Consider the following 22119-nt stretch of genomic DNA (forward strand, 5'->3'; position numbering starts at 1 on the left):
AATAGCAACAAAGGATGATCAGTGCTCTTGGTGGGGTTGTTATTCCACAGATGTCGCTCATCACCTAATTTCATACTGTGACAAACTTTTGGATGCAAGAAATAACATGATTTACGGAATTGTTGATGTTTTACCAGTCCAGGAATCTGTACGGTTTTTTTTTTCGGCAAAATGATAGCAATATATTCGTAGCCTTGCTTGCTGACATTACAGATTCTATGCAATCTGTGAACTCTGACAACTGGAGAAACATGATGTGTTGCTAGGAATATTATATATGTTATCTGTACGGAAAATTCAAAGTCCAATTATCTGAGCATAGGTTTAATTTGGTTACTAAAATATTTGAATAAAACAAATGTAGCATATAGATATACATATTTATGTAAAATGTATGTTTTTGTGTATGTGCTTTAATTGTAGTCTGTAAATATATGTTGTTCATTTCTTGTTTTTAGTATACTTGCTTTTAAAATGTAAATCTTCAGTATAATGGAGGAAATAAAGAGAAGCAATCAACCAATCAACATGTTGACCTCTTCAATCAGAATCTGAACTCAAACAATAGACAACAAGAGGCTGTCACAACGACAGCAAACTGGATTTATTACCATTTATTTGTGTCCTGCCAATATCACAAGAAACATAACTGATGAACGGTGAACGTGAAAATCGTCAATATCAAATTTGACCTCCATTTTGTCATCAGTATCAACATATTAAAATTTGAAAAGCTTAGGTTGAATGGTTAAGGAGTAAATGCAACAACATGAATGGAAACGCCATTTTTTTTATCTTTCAAGAACCATAACTCCTGAACGGTAAAAATAAAAAATCGTCATTATTGAACTTGACCTCCATTTTGTCATTAGTACCAACATATTAAAATTTGAAAAGCTTTGGTTGAACCGTTCAGGAGTAAATGCACGGACACGACTGGAAAAGCCATTTTTCAATCTTTCAAGAACCATAACTCCTGAACGGTAAAATTCAAAATCGTCATTATTGAACTTGACCTTCATTTAATTGTCAGTAACAACATATTAAAATTTTAAAAGCTTTGGTTAAACGGTTCATGAGTAAATGCACGGACAACAATTTGGTTTTCGCCCGCCCGACTACCTTTGAAGGTAAACTACCTGTAAAGATACAGAAAACACAGTGCATGTATATCATGGTTTTTTTTTTTGCGTGCTCTACGATTACATATAAATGTATAAATATCTTCATATGCATTTCGTGTTTGAAAATTGATAAAGTCGACGATAAAAGTAATTTCCCAACCCAAAATACGTTTCGACAAGGAGACAGCAATGTTTAACATTGTTATGATGTTTTCCAATTTTGAAAATTAAAAAAAGGGTCTATATTCTGATATATCAAGTGCGGACAACAAGCATGATTCAGTAATGTCAAGTTTTAAATATATATTATAATGATTATAATAATACTATTTTCTGTTTGTTTTCAAATTTTCTAAATTTTTAATCAGTGATTGGACATTAACTTATATGGTACCAGTTCTCTCTTACCTTTGTTTATCTTTTATCAAAAATTCTTTAATTGTGTAATGCGGGTTTATGTTCAGGTTCTTAAAGAGCTAACTCATACCATTTTGTCTTTGTTTGAAAAACTTACACCCCAAAAATCTATTCCGATCCCTTTTTTGCTGATAACTATAATTCGCCAAAAAAAACTTTTTCAAGGCACTATTTTGAATTATAGAAATGATAGAGTAGTTTATAATTAGAACATGAATTTCTCACTTTTTACATACGATCTCCATAGGGATGGGACTTTAAGGGGATTATATATAAAAACATTTATCTATATATAATCCCGGTTTCGTACCGCCATCTTTGTTAAATGAAACAAGCTTCCATTTAGGTGAGATGAATCCGCGATTTTTATATAAAACACTTATCTATATATATTCACTCGTTTTCGTCATACCTACTATTTGAAATGTTACAAATCTACATAGAGAAGGAACAAAATCGGGATTTTATGATTATCAGACAATCGTTGGTGGTAATACATTATGGCATGTGTAGGCTACAACTATTCTGATACTTTGAAATAATGTATAAATGTGCTATAAATACTTCATGAACTATTATATTTAAGATAATCTTGACATCAGTAATCAAATTTCATACATTTGTGTAAGTTTTTATGAATTTCTTAACGTCACTTGGCTGGATGGTTAACTTCAGTCTGTACTTTTATTTTTTATTGTGAATTTGACAGAAACCCATTTAACAATGTTATATTGCATATAACACCTTTATAAACCTGAAAGTTCGTGGCTCGTCATATATTTGCAGCTGCATAATTTTAATACTAGTATGTAATGATGAGATCAAGGCATGGCACGGCTATCATTTCGTGTATTGAAAAAAAAATATCATGATAGAAAAAGGAATGGTGTTAAAGTATTGCGCTGAAATCGTGGATGTTTTGGTATGGGCTGAAGACGACACAAGCAAGACCAATACATAATATAATTATTGAAATCATAAGGAAAATTTAAATAAAAATGATGTTTGAAACAAGACTATAGACCAAGATTGTTCAAAGGATAACAATTAAGCCATACCCATAAGGGACAACCTCAACTCAAGGTTTGGTTTTAAATGTGTTATGCCATTGAAATGTTGAAGAGTTGTATGCCTTTTGTAATCTTGTAAAGGAAAAGAAAGGATTCTAGCTATGAACTATTTTGACGGGAGAAGTAGCTTAATCAAAACATGAGTTAACATTGAAATATTTTAATAAATTTTATACTTTTGATCATAAACGATCGATGCCATTTTTTATCCTAGAAAAGGACCGTGCAAACACAGATGTCGCTTATTTTTGTAATTATTGAACTAAAGATTTATTATGTAATTGGTACAGCAAAAGATATGGTTTATGTCGTTCAGTATAACAAGTTGATAATACCGCATCTGATATCAATAATGTTTATGACTTGCCATTATATCTATATTGTGACGATATTTGTAGATTTGTTTTATAAATAAGACCACATATATTAAAAAGTCATATGTTTTGGTAAACACTCAGATTGTCTTTCAAAATGAATAAATCATGAGTTGTACTTAAATGTGCAAGGATTTCAACAATAATTAATAGTTAGGTATCTTATGGATTAACAATTGATTTACGGGGTTATATCTTCTATTTAGACTTTTTTTTTATATTAAAAATCTATTATAGACTTAAACGGTTTAAAACTTAGTGTATTATGTTATCTACATGTTTTTATTGATGTATGAAGCGCGATAAAACATATAAAAAAAAATCCCACACAATTTTGGAACATTTTGTTTTTGTGCTAGAATTTATAAGTCTTTCTCAATTGGTTCTCAATGCAAAAAAAAATCTTTTGTTGTTGTTTTTGAAATGGCGGTCTAAAGATAGAAAATAAATTATTGAAGATATTGTATATACAAATAAAAACATATTTTCGGTTAGAATTTGTTGTGTTGAAACATTCAATGTCATGCAATGTCTGAATAGCGGCAGTTGACAGTTGTGAGATCACTACATTTGGACAGCTTATTTTGACTGAGATTTTGACAGAGTTTTTTGTAATCACTGACACTGATTGCTAAGGGTAAATGAGTTGATTACTTTCTTAGATGTTAACATTCTTTGGAGAAACATACCATACTAAATACTAGCAACATAAACCCTGGATCCCTTTATAGCTTACTGTTCCGTTAGCCAGGGCTCCGCATTGAATGGCAAACTTTGACCCTAATTTTTCATGTTTTATACATTGTGACTTGGATGAAGAGTTGTCTCATGGGTACTTAGAGAGACCGAATGCGTCCGAAATGGAAGAATAATCTGTTATGCAATCATCACTGGGTATGGGAATGTGAATGTCACCACCTTTTTTGTTAGCATCGAAGAACACTTAAATTGATGAATGACCACATGTAGCCAAAAACCTGACTTAAGCTACATGTTAACATGGATAAATATCAATGTGAACAATGCAGGGTTTTAGTTAAAGAGTGAAGTACATTCACTACATATCGAGTTTAGTACAATATGAGCACGGCCTAAGATGATGCATCAATGTTTAAGATGACACAAGGTAATGTACATTATCTGTTAAATAGCGTATAGCGGGTTATTTTCGCGGGTGTAAAATTTCGCGATTTTCATTGAATAAGGTATACGAAATATTTTGACGGTTATTATTATGGCGGATTCATAACATTAATCAATACCTTTGCATGCGCCCTTTTCAATTGGTTGAATTTATTTTTGGGATTTAATTCTATCCACGAAAGTAAGCGAAAATTTACACCACGCGAAAATCACCCGCTATATGGTACGTAATATCCGCTGCATGTGTTTGCATCTGTCCTAATTCAGGAATCTGTTGTTCAGTAAATGTCGATTGGAAATGTTGTTAATGATAACTGATCTGGATACAAGGAATCAAATGTGTGTAAATATTTTTCGATTCCCGTTTTTATTACAGATTGGACCATTTGTTTTTCCTGATTGAGTCGTTTTACACTAGTCATGTTACTTGATAGCTTGCTGTTCGAAGAACAAAGGCTCTGTATTGAAGGTCGTACTTTGACCTTTAATTGTTTATGTTGTTTACGTTTTGCGCGTTTTGTGACTTGAAGGAAGTATTGTCTTATTGTCGCTAATACCACATCTTCTTTTTTCTATATATGGTATTGGTAATTCTAAGCTCTTTAGACTTGCGTTAATGGTCTTGTGCTCCCTGAATTCGAACACACTATACAATTAGACTACCAAAACATGTTAACATGAAAGTATATGCTTTTAAAAAAGGTAAGAAAACCATGTAAACCTGAATGTAGTATTTACGTATATCTCAATTATCATGAACATCATACTCAATTATGGCAAAAACATGCAATTTATTACTACTTTGGATGGTGTTGACTTCCCACTAACACCATACACCATAACACCATACACCATACACCATTACACCATATACCTTGTACCATTACACCATACATGTTACACCTTTGCAACATACACCTTACACATTACACCATACACCATTACCCATTCTATCTACACGATCCGAAATTACCCATATTGCAATTAAATTTCAAATATTAAGATTATTATTATTGTTTATGTTTACAATTTGAAAAAAATAAATAAAAAGAACTTCGTTTTCAACTAATGAAATGTCGTACACCATCGTTCACACCATTCCCGATCACACGTTACACAATCACACCATTCCTCATACACCATTACACCATTCTCCTTACACCATACACCATTACACCATACACGTTTTTTTGGGAAGTTACATCAACCGAGGGCTGCTGTTTAACTACTTAAGGGCATACGATACAGTTTTGATCCTGTATTTACAAGTTCATAAAAATTTGCATATAGGCTATTTTTTACCTGAGTAAAACAAATATGTAATAAAAAATATACTTTCATGTGCTACTTTTTGAGTAAAATGAGGTAGAAATTTTGCATATTTGCTCAAAATTCAGATTTGTGGCAGTAATTTCTTTTTCGAAAGAAAGACATAACTTTTTTGTTATAAAAGATTAACACAAACTGTTTTTTGTTAAATAATAGGTACTTTATAAGTATCATAAAAAAAGTATGCATTTTTTATTCAGAAATAACTCATATTTATCAAATGTTCAAGAATTGAGGAAAAAACGTATTTTTTTGGCTGCATGTTTATCAAAATTAAAATAAATCCTCTATTTACAGTTTTATAACATTTGGGTCACATAATCTCCCTGCAAAATGAATCAAATTGCCGTTTTGAAAAATAGGGGTCCATGAACTCGTTTTCAAATTAAATCAGTTTGAATGATAAAAATCAGTCGAAAAATGCATCTTTTCCCGATATGTCACAGTTTGACGTCGCGAAAATAACATTTTACGTTAGCAACGTCATTACCTCCCCTGTAACTGTATCGTATGCCCTTAAGGTGGTACCCAACACCTAAACTAAAATTAATTTGGCTCGTTTAATTTTCTAAAAATTTTGAAAAAGAATTTACTTTGACCCTTTGACAAAAATATAAAAATTTCAAATCATTTGAACCCACCGTTTAATCAGAAAAATTACACTGGTTATATAGCACTTTGACAAAAACTTATTTTGATCATTAAGAAGCTTAATAATTCCTTAACAACATAATGTCATTAAAACGTTCTGTTGATTTTACAGACTTATCTCCCTGTAGTGTAAGGTAACACCTTAAAGTAGATCAATGCAACAAAATCTGATCAGACCGACAAAAACATAAGTTTTGTTAACATTCTTTTATAATCTACTTATCACTCATAAATTGAATAATTTACCTTTCTTAGCAAAATAAGAACTTATCACTGACTTTGAACAAGATCAAGGTCATTTGTATCCTTCCCGGTACAAAATGCAAACCCTAACCATCATGCAAGATATCGTATAAATTTCATACCGAAAAAAAGCATAACATGTGTTAACTAGGAACCTTCGGGAGGTCAGGTCAGACTTATACCATATGAACAAAGGTGGTCAGATATGTACCTTATAATGAAAGCAAACATAATAGATCCATCACACACTGTGATTGACAAAGTAATCACCAACCTCACAACTGTAACTGTTCTAGATTCTGACAACATTTTATATTATTGATCCCGGAAGAAGTAGCCTTACTCGATCCAACCAACATTTATTACGTTTAATCCAAACCGGTACTATCCATGATCCCAACACTAGTTATAATCCTTAATATAATAAACTTTAATAATCATGTATCTCACAACAGTTGATATCCTTAATCACACCAACAGTAAATATCCGCGAAACTTACATCAGTAATTATCCTTGAACCAAACAAAATGTATCATTTCTCGATACCAACATCAATAATAATCCTTGATCCAAACAACATATATCACCCTTTCCTTTTTTCATAATTACATTCATTTAACTTTAAACAGTTATGAGCAATGATCCCTGCAACGTTAGTATCCGTGATCTAAATAATATTTATTATCGTTGACCCAAACAACAGTAATTAATCTTGATTTAAACAACATAATCCTTGGACAAAAGAACAGTGATTAGTGTTGATTGAAAAAACCTTCATTTCTTTGTGCAGTACAATAGTTATTGAGTAAGTATCCCTAATCACAAGAACTGAAATTATTCTTGGTCCTATCAGCCGTGATTTTTATTGATAACAAGCAGAGAGATCGATCATTGATACAGCTTTAATTCTAAATTCAAACAACAACAATTATAATTGATTCAAACACAAATAAATATCATTGATCCGCATATTAGTAGTTTTTGTATTCAATACCAGAACTTTCCATTGATCCAAACAACAGTACTTATCATTGTTAAAATAAAAATACTTTTCATTGATTCAAATAGCAGTACTTATGATTGATTCAAATAGCAACTATTATCATGGATTGAAATAACATTACTTATCATTAATTCAAATAAAATTACTTTAAAGATTTAAAAAACAGCTGTAATCCTAAGTCAGCATAACCGGACTTATTCTTCATTACAAAATCAGTGATAATTATCATTGATTATCATAACAGTATTTATTTTTCATTTCAACAACTGTGATTATTCTTGTTTAATATAAAATTACTTATACTTGATAACAACACAGTGCTTATCCTTGTTAAGCACTAGTATTACTTCTTTTTGATTATACCATCTGTGATTATTGTTGTTTAGTAAAATAGTACTTATACTTGATAACAACACAGTGATAATTATTGCTCAGCATAACAGTACTTTTATTTATTACAACAACAGTGCTTATTATTGATCAGCACAACAGCACTTATTCTGGATACTAACAATATAGATTATCAATGATCAGCACATCAGTACTAGTTATCCATTACAACACAGTGATTTTCTTTTTCAGCACAACATTAACAGTGCTTATTCTCGATTACAACAACAGTGATTATCATTGATCCAAACACAAGCAAATATTATTGATCAATCAACAGTAGTTAACATTTATCCCAACAACAGTAATCAACATTGTTCAAACAAAAACCAGTTATCAATTATTCAAACAACAGTAAATGTCATTGAATCACATTAAAGTAATTATTATTGATTCAACTAAAGGTTGCACTTTGTCAATACAGCTGTTATCAAAACACGCCTCTTTTGGGGAGATCTTGAATATTCATAGAAAATTCATTTTGTTTACATACTGGTTCACAGTTATGCTCTCTGTGTTCCATCTCACAGAGACATAACTTGGAAAGTTACCAGTAAATAAACATGTGCATATTGTTTACATTGAAATCTGTGGCAACCTTTCATTCGAGGTAGAGGTAGTTAAGACAATTAGTGTTAGTTTAACACTCTCAGAAGTTCAGGGCATATAAACGTTGAAAATATGCCGCACAGCCCTATATTTTGACCTCTGAAAAAATTGTGGTGCATATGAACTTTCAATTCTACGATCAGATTTTTTTCAAACCTTCATAGTTAAAGTGGTAGTTTTAGCCGTAAAAGAAGTTCCGATTGGAAATTGCATTGTCCATATTTACAGAAATGCAACCTATATAGGGTGAAAAAAGGGGAACATGCAAAATTTAACCAAATTTGCTTTATCTCACAGATTTTAAAGAAATTACATTAAATATGACGTGGCAATTGTTTACAAACACTTTCTACATTTAGACGTGATCATGTTAAATATGAAGTTTTATTAATATTTAATGAAGAGATCATGTCATGTCACGACTATCATTTCGTGTTTTGAAAAAAAAATGATAGAAAAAGAATGGTGTTAAAGTATTGCACTGAAATCGTGGATGTTTCGGTATGGCCTGAATACGACACATACAATACCAATACATAATAAAATTATTGAAATGATAAGGACGAATTTAAATACAAATGATATCTGAAACAAGACTATAGGCCAACATTGTTCAAAAGGATAACAATTTAGCCATACATATAAGGAACAAACTCAGGGTTTGGTTTTACATTTGTTATGCCATTGACATGTTGAAGGGTTGTATGCCTTTTGTAATCTTGTAAAAGAAAAGAAAGGATTGTAGCTATGAACTATTTTGACGGGAGAAGTAGCTTAATCAAAACATGAGTAAACATTGAAATATTTTAATAAATTTTACATTTCTTATCATAAACGATCGGTGCAATTTTTATCCTAGAAAAGGACCGTGCAAATACAGGTGTCGTTTATTTTTGTAATTATATGAACTAAAGATTTTTTATGTAATTGGTAGAGCAAAAGATATGGTTTATGTCGATCAGTATAAAAAGTTGATAATACCGCACCTGATATCAATAATGGTTATGACTTGCATTTATATCTATATTGTGACGATATTTGTAGATTTGTTTTATAAAAAAGACCACATCTATTAAACAGTCATATGTTTTGGTAAACACTCAGATTTTCTTTCAAATGAATAAATCATGATTTGTACTGAAATGTGCAAGGATTTCAACAATAATTAGTAGTTAGGTATCTTATGGATTAACAATTGATTTACGAGGTCATATTTTCTATTTAGACTTTTTTTAAAAGTTAAAATCTATTAAAGGACTTAACCGGTTTAAAACTTAGTGTATTATGTTATCTAAATGTCATTATTGATGTATGGAGCGTGATAAAGCATAAAAAAAAAATTCAACACAATGTGGGAACATTTTTGTTTTACTAGAATTTATAAGTCTTTCTCAATTTGTTTTCAATGCAGAAAATTATCCTTTTGTTGTTGTTTTTGAAATGGCGGTCTAAAGATATAAAATAAATCATTAAAGGTATTGTATATACAAATAAAAACATATTTCTGGTTAGAATTTGGTGTGTTGAAACATTCAATGTCACGCAATGTCTGAATAGCGGCAGTTGACAGTTGTGAGATCACTACATTTGGACATCTTATTTTGGCTGAGATTTTGCCAGAGTTTGTTGTTATCACTGACACTGATTGCAAAGGGTGAATGAGTTGATTACTTCTTTATATGTAACAATCTTAAGAGAAACATACCATACTAAATACTAGTAGTATAAACCCTGGAGCCCTTTATAGGACTGTTCCGTGAGCCAGAGCTCCGCATTGAATGGCGTACTTTGACCTTTAATTTTTTATGTTTTATATATTGTGACTTGGATGCAGAGTTGTCTCATGGGTACTGAGAGAGACCGAATGCGTCCGAAATGGAAGAATCATCTGTTATGCATGCATCACTGGGTATGGGGATGTGAATGTCACCACCTTTTTTGTTAGCATCGAATAACACTTTAATTAGTGATTGACCATATGTGAAAAAAAACCTGATTTAAGCTACATGTTAACATTGATTAATATCAATGTGAACGATGCAGGGTTTAGTTAAAGTGTTAAATACATTCACAACATATCGAGTTTAGTACAATATGAGCACGGCCTAAGATGATGAATCAATGTTAAAGGTGACACTAGGTGAGGCACACTATCTGTTAAATACCGTATAGCGGGTTATTTTCGCGGGTGTAAAATTTCTCGATTTTCCTTGAATAAGGAATAAGAAATATTTTGGCGGTTATTATTTGGGCGGATTAATAACATTAATCAATACCTTTGTATTTGCCCTTTTAAATTTTAAATTTAAGACAAAAGCTAGAACCCATGTTTTGCATTTATTTTAGATTGGAAATCCATTGAGGCCCGTGTATCAATACGATACAGTAATCACACATTCAGCTGAAACGGGTTCGCAAAAAAGAATCTCGAATGGTCAACAATAACACATCACTTAAGGTGAATAATTATATATTTTAACATAAAAAACTAATTTCAACAGTAAAAACAAATAACAAAACATTGTTCAATTGAAACAGGAGTGTACGAATTGTCCAACGCTTCAGACTTGACATACACTAAATTTGCATGCTGAAATTGACATGTTATTTTTGTAACATACACATGCAAGTTTTGAAATCAATAGTTGTCATCGTAGAAAAGACTTAAAACAGTTATGATCATTGATCCCTGTAATTAATCTTGATATAAACAACATCATTCTTGGAAAAGAACAGTGATTATTGTTGATTGAAAAAACTTTCATTTCTTTGTGCAATACACTAGCTATTGAGTAAGTATCCCTTATCACAAGAACTGACATTATTCTTGGTTCTATCAGCCATGATTATTATTGATAACAAGAAGAGAAATTGATCATTGATACAAACTGCAGCTTATATTATAAATGCAAACAACAACAACGATAATTGATTCAAACAAAAATGATTACCATTGGTCCGCGTGTCAGTAGTTTTTGTATTCAATAAAAGCACTTATCATTGATTCAAATACAAGTGCTTATCATTGAATCAAATTACAGTACTTATCATTGTTAAAATAAAAATACTTTTCATTGATTGAAAAAAAAAATACTTATCATTGATTCAAATTACAGCACTTACCATTGATTCACATAACAGTACTGATCATTGATTCAAATAAAAATACTTTCCATTGATTCAAATAAAAATACTTTCCATTGATTCAAATAAAAATACTTTCCATTGATTCAAATAACAGTACTTATGATTGATTCAAATAACAACTATTATCATTGATTCATATAACATTACTTATCATTATTTTAAACTGAATTACATTATTGATTTCAAAAACGGCTGTCTTCATTGGTCTTCATTGTCGACTACAACAACAGTGATTATCATTGATCCAAACACAAGCAAATATTATCGATTAATCAATAGTAGTCAGCATTAATCATAAAAACATATTAACATTGTTCAAACAAAACCAGTTATCAATTATTCAAACAGCAGTAAATATCAATGAATCACATTAAAGTAATTATCAGTAATTCAAATACCAATTATTTTCTCTGATTTTGACAACATTTATCAATTTAAACGCAAACATGCAAAAAGCAGACAGGAAGACACAATGAACATTAGCCAATACACATTCCAACTTCAGTTACACAATTTATTAAATCTTTTGTACTTGAAAAAAGAGGGCCGAAAGATACCAAAGGAACAGTCAAACTCATAAATCTAAAACAAACTGACAACACCATGGCTAAAAATGAAAAAGACAAACAGAAAAACTATATTACACATGACACAACCAAAAACTAGGGGTGATCTCAGGTGCTCCGGAAGAGATTCAAATTATTCAAATTATTCAATTAATTGAAAGGTAGATAATTGTTGATTATCTAGTGGAACCCGACAGGCTGCTCACGACAATGTAAAACCATGTGATACTGTATGCGCAGTGATGATAAACACACTGACATTACAAATAAAAACCATGAAAACTTGAATCTAGTGGTTACATATATCTCAAATCTCGTGAATATCATACACACTTATTGTCAATAACGTACAATTGTTATAACAACATAACTGCTCAAAGTAGATCAATGCAACACATTCTGATTAGACCGACAAAAACCTAAGTATTGTTAACATTCTTTTAAAATCTATTTATCACTCATAAATTTAATAATATACCTTCCTTAGCAAAACAAAGAACTTATCACTGAACTTTGAACAAGATCAAGATCATTTGTATCCTTTCCAATACAAATTTGAAACCCTAACAATCATGCAATAGAGCGTATAAATTTCACACAGAAAAAAAGGATAACATGTGTTGACTATGAGCTTCCGGAAGGTCAGGTCATACTTATACCATTTGAACACATGTGATCTTGTACGTACCTTATAATGAAAGTAAACATAATAGATCCATTATACATTCTGATTGACAAAGTAATCACCAATCTCACAACTGTAATTGTTCTAGATTCTGACAACATTTTATATTATTGATCCCGGAAGAATTAGCCTTAATCGATCCAACCAACATTTATTACGTTTAATCCAAACCGGTACTATCCAGGATCCCGGCCCAACACTAGTTATAATCCTTAATATTATTAACCTAAATAATCATGTATCTCACAACAGTTGCTATCCTTAATCACACCAACAGTAAATATCCGCGAAACTTACATCAGTAATTATCCTTGAACCAAACAAAATGTATCATTTCTCGATACCAACATCAATAATAATCCTTGATCCAAACATCATATATCATCCTTTCTGAGTTATAATTACATTCATTTAACTTAAAACAGTTATGAGCATTGATCCCTGCAACGTAAGTATCCGTGATCTAAACAATATTTATTATCGTTGATCAAAACAACAGTAATAAATCTTGATTTAAACAACATAATCCTTGGACAAAAGAAGCATTGATTGAAAAAACCTTCATTTCTTTGTGCAATACAATAGTTATTGAGTAAGTATCCCTTATCACAAGAACTGAATGATTCGTAGTACTCTCAGCCGTGATTACTAGTGCTAACAAGAAGGGAGATTGATCATTGATACAGCTTAAATTCTAAATTCAAGCAACAACAATTATAATTGATTCAAACAAAAATAAATATCATTGATCCGCATATTAGTAGTTTCTGTATCCAATACCAGAACTTTCCATTGATCCAAACAACAGTACTTATTATTGATGCACATAACAGTACTGATCATTGATTCAAATAAAAATACTTTTCATTGATTCAAATAACAGTACTTATGATTGATTCAAATAACAACTATTATCATTGATTGAAATAACATTACTTATCATTAATTCAAATAAAATTACTTTAAAGATTTAAAAAAACAGCTGTAATCCTAAGTCAGCATAACCGGACTTATTCTTCATTACAAAATCAGTGATAATTAAAGGTTTTTCCACCAATAAGTATCTATTTTGATATGAAAATATTAAAATTCAGTTGAAAATATCAGTTCCTATGGCTTAATGATGTATAAATATGAATTTCAAGCAAAGGTCAAAATCTAGAACGTCCAATTTACCTATGACCTTGACCTCAATGTCAAGGTCATAAACCAAGGATCCCAAATCAAAAGACCCTAGGTCTGTATTATGTATGTTTCATGAGTAATATCACTTTACGTATAATTCTAAATATAAAAGGGACAATAACTCCAATGTATTGTCTACGCACCCTTCCAATCAAAATATATAAGTTACGACATGTCGCAACTAACAATTAAGTAAAATTTGACCTTGACCTTTGACCTTGACTTAGTTTTTATTTTTTTGGACCAAGAATCTTAAATCAAAAGACCCTAGGTCTCTATCACTTATGGTTGTCCAGTTAAAAATGCATATCACTTATACAATATATAAAAGGGGGGATAACTCTCATATGGAGTCTCCGGATAGCTTCGGTCAGAATAAAATAGAACATCCTGAGGATATAACGAGCAATTTAGAAAAATAAATTTGTCGGTTTCTTATACGGTTGCGAAGCCTTAGAGATAACAAGGAAAACAGTGTTCGGGGAGATAACTCTTATTTAGGAAAGTATTCGGTTAGGCAGAGTTGGTTTTAAAAGCGTATAAACTGTTCGATATCATATTCAAAAAATCTAAGCGACATCTTGTGAAACAAAAAAACAGCGAAGGAAAACAATTAGGCGGAAGAAAAAAAAATTAAATAAAATAATAATAATCAGAAGAAATCCAATAGGTCTTTCCACGGAAAAGTGGAAAGACCTAATTATCATTGATTATCATAACAGTATTTATTTTTATTTCAACAACTGTGATTGTTCTTGTTTAATATAAAATTATTTATACTTGATAACAACACAGTGCGTATCCTTGTTAAGCACTAGTATTACTTCTTTTTGATTACAACATCTGTGATTATCGTAGTTTAGTAAAATAGTACTTATACTTGATAACAACACATTGATTATTATTGCTCAGCATAACAGTACTTTTATTTATTACAACAACAGTGCTTATCCTTGATTAGCACAACAACACTTATTCTAAATACTAACAATATAAATTATCAATGATCAGCACATCAGTACTTTTTCTCGATTACAACACAGTGATTTTCGTTTTCAGCACAACTTTAACAGTACTTATTCTCGATTACAACAACAGTGATTATCATTGATCAAAAGTTAAACAAATAGTATTGATCAATCAACAGTAGTTAACATTTATCCCAACAACAGTAATCAACATTGTTCAAACAAAAACCAGTTATCAATTATTCATACAGTAAATGTCATTGAATCACATTAAAGTAATTATCATTGATTCAACTAAAGGTTGCACTTTGTCAATACAGCTGTTATCAAAACACGCCTCTTTTGCGGAGATCTTGAATATTCATAGAACATTCATTTTGTTTACATACTGGTTCACAGTTATGCTCTCTGTGTTCCATCTCACAGAGACATAACTTGGGAATGTTACCAGTAAATAAACATGTGCATATTGTTTACATTGAAATCTGTGGCAACCTTTCATTCGAGGTAGAGGTAGTTAAGAAAATTAGTGTTAGTTTAACACTCTCAGAAGTTCAGGGCATATATAGTTATCAAAGGTACCATGATTATAATTTAGTACGCCAGACGCGCGTTTCGTCTACATAAGACTCATCAGTGACGCTTATATCGAAATAGTTATAAACCAAACAAATACAAAGTTGAAGAGCATTGAGGATCCAAAATTCCAAAAAGTTGTGCCAAATACGGCTAAGGTCATCTATGCCTGGAATAAGAAAAGCCTTAGTTTTTCGAAAAATTCAAAGTTTTGTAAACAGGAAATATATTAAAATGACCACATAATTGATATTCATGTCAACACCGAAGTGCTGACTACTGGGCTGGTGATACCCTCGGGGACGAAACGTCCACCAGCAGAGGCATCGACCCAGTGGTGTAAATAGTTATCAAAGGTACCATGATTATAATTTAGTACGCCAGACGCGCGTTTCGTCTACATAAGACTCATCAGTGACGCTCATATCGAAATAGTTATAAACCAAACAAATACAAAGTTGAAGAGCATTGAGGATCCAAAATTCCAAAAAGTTGTGCCAAATACGGCTAAGGTCATCTATGCCTGGAATAAGAAAAGCCTTAGTTTTTCGAAAAATTCAAAGTTTTGTAAACAGGAAATATATTAAAATGACCACATAATTGATATTCATGTCAACACCGAAGTGCTGACTACTGGGCTGGTGATACCCTCGGGGACGAAACGTCCACCAGCAGAGGCATCGACCCAGTGGTGTAAATAGTTATCAAAGGTACCATGATTATAATTTAGTACGCCAGACGCGCGTTTCGTCTACATAAGACTCATCAGTGACGCTCATATCGAAATAGTTATAAACCAAACAAATACAAAGTTGAAGAGCATTGAGGATCCAAAATTCCAAAAAGTTGTGCCAAATACGGCTAAGGTCATCTATGCCTGGAATAAGAAAAGCCTTAGTTTTTCGAAAAATTCAAAGTTTTGTAAACAGGAAATATATTAAAATGACCACATAATTGATATTCATGTCAACACCGAAGTGCTGACTACTGGGCTGGTGATACCCTCGGGGACGAAACGTCCACCAGCAGAGGCATCGACCCAGTGGTGTAAATAGTTATCAAAGGTACCATGATTATAATTTAGTACGCCAGACGCGCGTTTCGTCTACATAAGACTCATCAGTGACGCTCATATCGAAATAGTTATAAACCAAACAAATACAAAGTTGAAGAGCATTGAGGATCCAAAATTCCAAAAAGTTGTGCCAAATACGGCTAAGGTCATCTATGCCTGGAATAAGAAAAGCCTTAGTTTTTCGAAAAATTCAAAGTTTTGTAAACAGGAAATATATTAAAATGACCACATAATTGATATTCATGTCAACACCGAAGTGCTGACTACTGGGCTGGTGATACCCTCGGGGACGAAACGTCCACCAGCAGAGGCATCAACCCAGTGGTGTAAATAGTTATCAAAGGTACCATGATTATAATTTAGTACGCCAGACGCGCGTTTCGTCTACATAAGACTCATCAGTGACGCTCATATCGAAATAGTTATAAACCAAACAAATACAAAGTTGAAGAGCATTGAGGATCCAAAATTCCAAAAAGTTGTGCCAAATACGGCTAAGGTCATCTATGCCTGGAATAAGAAAAGCCTTAGTTTTTCGAAAAATTCAAAGTTTTGTAAACAGGAAATATATTAAAATGACCACATAATTGATATTCATGTCAACACCGAAGTGCTGACTACTGGGCTGGTGATACCCTCGGGGACGAAACGTCCACCAGCAGAGGCATCAACCCAGTGGTGTAAATAGTTATCAAAGGTACCATGATTATAATTTAGTACGCCAGACGCGCGTTTCGTCTACATAAGACTCATCAGTGACGCTCATATCGAAATAGTTATAAACCAAACAAATACAAAGTTGAAGAGCATTGAGGATCCAAAATTCCAAAAAGTTGTGCCAAATACGGCTAATGTCATCTATGCCTGGAATAAGAAAAACCTTAGTTTTTCGAAAAATTCAAAGTTTTGTAAACAGGAAATATATTAAAATGACCACATAATTGATATTCATGTCAACACCAAAGTGCTGACTACTGGGCTGGTGATACCCTCGGGGACGAAACGTCCACCAGCAGAGGCATCGACCCAGTGGTGTAAATAGTTATCAAAGGTACCATGATTATAATTTAGTACGCCAGACGCGCGTTTCGTCTACATAAGACTCATCAGTGACGCTCATGTCGAAATAGTTATAAACCAAACAAATACAAAGTTGAAGAGCATTGAGGATCCAAAATTCCAAAAAGTTGTGCCAAATACGGCTAATGTCATCTATGCATGGAATAAGAAAAGCCTTAGTTTTTCGAAAAATTCAAAGTTTTGTAAACAGGAAATATATTAAAATGACCACATAATTGATATTCATGTCAACACCGAAGTGCTGACTACTGGGCTGGTGATACCCTCCGGGACGAAACGTCCACCAGCAGAGGCATCGACCCAGTGGTGTAAATAGTTATCAAAGGTACCATGATTATAATTTAGTACGCCAGACGCGCGTTTCGTCTACATAAGACTCATCAGTGACGCTCATATCGAAATAGTTATAAACCAAACAAATACAAAGTTGAAGAGCATTGAGGATCCAAAATTCCAAAAAGTTGTGCCAAATACGGCTAAGGTCATCTATGCCTGGAATAAGAAAAGCCTTAGTTTTTCGAAAAATTCAAAGTTTTGTAAACAGGAAATATATTAAAATGACCACATAATTGATATCCATGTCAACACCGAAGTGCTGACTACTGGGCTGGTGATACCCTCGGGGACGAAACGTCCACCAGCAGAGGCATCGACCCAGTGGTGTAAATAGTTATCAAAGGTACCATGATTATAATTTAGTACGCCAGACGCGCGTTTCGTCTACATAAGACTCATCAGTGACGCTCATATCGAAATAGTTATAAACCAAACAAATACGTTGAAAATATGCCGCACAGCCCTATATTTTGACCTTTGAAAAAAAATTGTGGTGCATATGAACTTTTAATTCTACGATCAGATTTTTTTCAAAACTTCATAGTTAAAGTGGTAGTTTTAGCCGTAAAAGAAGTTCCGATTGGAAATTGCATTGTCCATATTTACAGAAATGCAACCTTTATAGGGTGAAAAAGGGGAACATACAAAATTTAACCAAATTTGCTTTATCTCACAGGTTTTAAAGAAATTACATTAAATATGACGTGGCAATTGTTTACAAACACTTTCTACATTTACACGTGATCATGTTAAATATGAAGTTTTTTTTAAATATTTAATGAAGATTGATAGAATCCTGGGCCTTAAATATGATGACTCAGCATACATTCACAGTTTACAGTATGCATAGTTTACTCAAAGTCCTAGATACAAAATTAATTCATAATATTTGATTATTTGTAAGTTAAATTGTTAAGAAGTGCTTATATTTACTCTTCGCAGTCATTGAAACTCATAGATCCTTCCAGAATATTATTTATGGGGTATCTGTGTCCCTTCGGTAACCCAAACGTAAGCCGCAACACCTAAATCTGTTTTTGTCACCAAGGCATAATAAATACAAGCTAGTAAAACAAAAATATCTCAAGAAAACTTACAAAAGTGTGTTCTATCTTGAATAAGTACTAAATATTCCAAATTGCTAGAAACAGCAGAACTATTTAGGAAATTTTAGGCCCCAGGGGCAAAAAAAAAAGAAAAAAATCGCTTACCCACTGGGTCATAAAGCATAGACAAAATTTGCTTACCCACTGGGTCATAAAACAAATAATTTAACTTGTAAATGCTATGATTTTATGATTTTAAAGATCTTGATATAGAAAACAATAACTATGTTTGGAAGTTATGCAAAAAGCAGATGTTAGCTGTTATCTCTACATCATTTCAAGTGAATTGATATCTCAGACTGGTATCTGCATACATACAACTATTGCAAATATGGCTTTGTTTGAACACTTTTAGTATATATATTAGCTAAATTGTGTTACAGATGATACTGTTGTGACAAGAATTCTAAATTGACCATTTGAGGCAGAAAATGAGTTCTGTAACTGACAAATAGGCATACAGTTAGATGTGGACTGGAGACAGAGGCTGGTTTGGATAATTTATATAATCTTGAATGTTGTAATGATTGACTGCTAAACATTACATTTATAGTATTCTGATATGCTTTCAATATGTTATCAAAACAGTTTTAAACAGGTTCAAGGCATTTTTTATCAGAAAATATGCAAATATGCAAATAGGGTAAGCTGGCAATAGTTAAAGTATTATTGTCAAATTCTTTTAAAATTGAAACAGGGGAGGGGGTATAAAATGTATAGTAAAGAAAAACTTAAAGTATACGCAGTGATTTCTTTAAGACTATAATTCTGATGAATAATTTTTAAATGAGAAAAACTGATTTTAGAGAGTTATCTATTTGAATGAATGTCTGTATAGGTTGCACTTTGTAAATACAGCTGTTCTCAAAACACGCCTCTTTTGGGGAGATCTTGAATATTCATAGCAAATTAATTTTGCTAACATACTGGTTCCCAGTTATGCTCTCTGTGTTCCATCTCCCATAGACCTAACTTGGGAATGTTATCAGAAAATAAACATGTGCATATTGTTTACATTGAAGTCTGTTGTAACCTTTCATTCGAGGTAGGGGTAGTTAAGAAAATTAGCGTTAGTTTAAACTCTGAGAAGTTCAGGGCATATAAACGTTAAAAATATGCCACACAGCCCTATATTTTGACCTTTGAAAAAAATTGAAGTGCATATGGACTTTCAATTCTAGGATTCTAGGATAAGATCTTTCAAAACTTCGTATTAAAAGTGGTACAGTTTTAGCAGTAAAGGGAGTTCCTATGGGAAATTGCATTGTCAATATTTACAGAAATGCAACCTATAAGAGATAATCATCCTTCATTTAAACAGCAGTGACTTCCATTGATTCAAACACCAATTATTTTCTTTTTCAGACATCATTCATTAACTTGGATACCAGCATGCGATAAGCAGACAAGAAGACATTGAAAACATTTATCAACACACATTCAAACTTCAATTGCATAACTTATGTAATCTTGTGTACATTTTACTTAAAAGGTAGATAATTGTTGATTCTCTAGTGGAACACGACAATGTGAAATTATTTGATAATGTGAAACCATGTGATAATGTATACTCAGTAATGACATATACACTGACATGAGGTATGAGTCAAACATTTAGTATTAAGGTACTCATTATTTATCAGCATGGGGTTTGAGTTATTAAATTTTGATTATCTTACAAATCTTTCATTTCTATATTCCTTGTCAGCTCCTTCAGCTATGTATCTTTTTACTTCTTCCAAATTACCGTCCAAAGCAGCAGACCACAGTTCCTGTAAATAAAACAATGATTGATCAATATATTTGATATAGTTTGGATATTATTTTGAATTTAATTCATACAAACAAGAGACGAATTTCTCGAACTTCCCAATAGAAAAGATAAAAAAAAGTACCATTACCCATACCTCACTTGGTGCACATGTTTAAAGAAGACAATCTAATTTGAACCATATTCTATTACCCATTTTAAGGTATTATATATCCAATATTTCCGTGAAGTTTAAATTACAAATTATTTTGTCAAGCTGTGTTATCCCTTTAAAGGTATTATATGTGACCCACAATAACCTTCCCAGGAATATCGAAGTAGAACGTCATGATGAAACAATATTATACTGAAACTTAAAGTTATGCTTTTTTATCATTATAATATAGTATACAGATTTTTTTCCGTAAATGAACATTAATTATATTCTTGGACATGAAGGTGTAAAGACATGCAAATTTGTCTTTTGCTTTATTCATTTTATCTCAAAAATCGGAAATCGTCGGTATACTGTCCCCTGTATAGTTTTTGGTAGTTTGTTTTTACATCATATAATGCATTATTTCAAAAATATTATATTCCCTATTTGCAGTTTCCACTATGTCCAACAACTAAGTTAACGTCATCATTATATATTCATTCCTGGCGCTTATGGGGTTTACAATGATCCAATAATATGAAACGGATTTCAATATATATTGAAACTAATACACAGTTACAAAAATGTAACAACAGATTATTTTGTTTCGCATTCTTACTAAAGGGGATTTTAAAATTAAAAAAAATGCTTGTATACTTGAAATTTTAGAACATTTTTCAGATATGTTTTTAATTGAGGATATATTATTTCTGACAACTGTTTAAACGTTTTATACATGTACATTCATGTGCTTCGTGAAATCTGTTACAATGATGTCAAAGTAATTTAAAAAAATCGAGATGAACATTAACGGATTAACAGTTAACCTGCAAACACCAAAGTGAAAAGGGTGGGTGTGTAGGTTCTTTAGTTGTATGTGTTTTTGCAAAATACGAATGCCGTACTTAATGATCTATTTCGCCTTATATTTATAACAGTTTTATATGCACTCTCACTTATTTACAGATATTACTACACTAAAACTAAAAACACTGTGGAAAGCATAGTTGACTTGTACGAAATGTTGCAATATGGTTCAAGAATTAAATGAAGTCCTGGGAAAGTTAATTGTATGTTTGCATGATATATATAAATACCATTTTGGTCATTTAAACCTTATCAATGCACGAACAG

General features: G+C 31.8%; 1 protein-coding gene across 1 annotated transcript in view; it reads right to left on the reverse strand.

Moving 5' to 3' along the window:
* LOC134722510 (caskin-2-like) overlaps nucleotides 1-21178 on the reverse strand; it is a 163638-nt gene extending 142460 nt beyond the window's left edge. The window contains exons 1-2 of the mRNA XM_063586131.1: nucleotides 21149-21178; nucleotides 20758-20850 (exon numbers count right to left, since the gene is read on the reverse strand). Of these exons, the coding sequence (XP_063442201.1) occupies nucleotides 20758-20850; nucleotides 21149-21178 (123 nt within the window). The remainder of the gene's footprint in view (nucleotides 1-20757; nucleotides 20851-21148) is intronic.
* Between the last annotated feature and the right edge of the window lie 941 nt (nucleotides 21179-22119).

This window comes from Mytilus trossulus, chromosome 6, assembly GCF_036588685.1.
Source record: "Mytilus trossulus isolate FHL-02 chromosome 6, PNRI_Mtr1.1.1.hap1, whole genome shotgun sequence".
NCBI classification, from domain to species: domain Eukaryota; kingdom Metazoa; phylum Mollusca; class Bivalvia; order Mytilida; family Mytilidae; genus Mytilus; species Mytilus trossulus.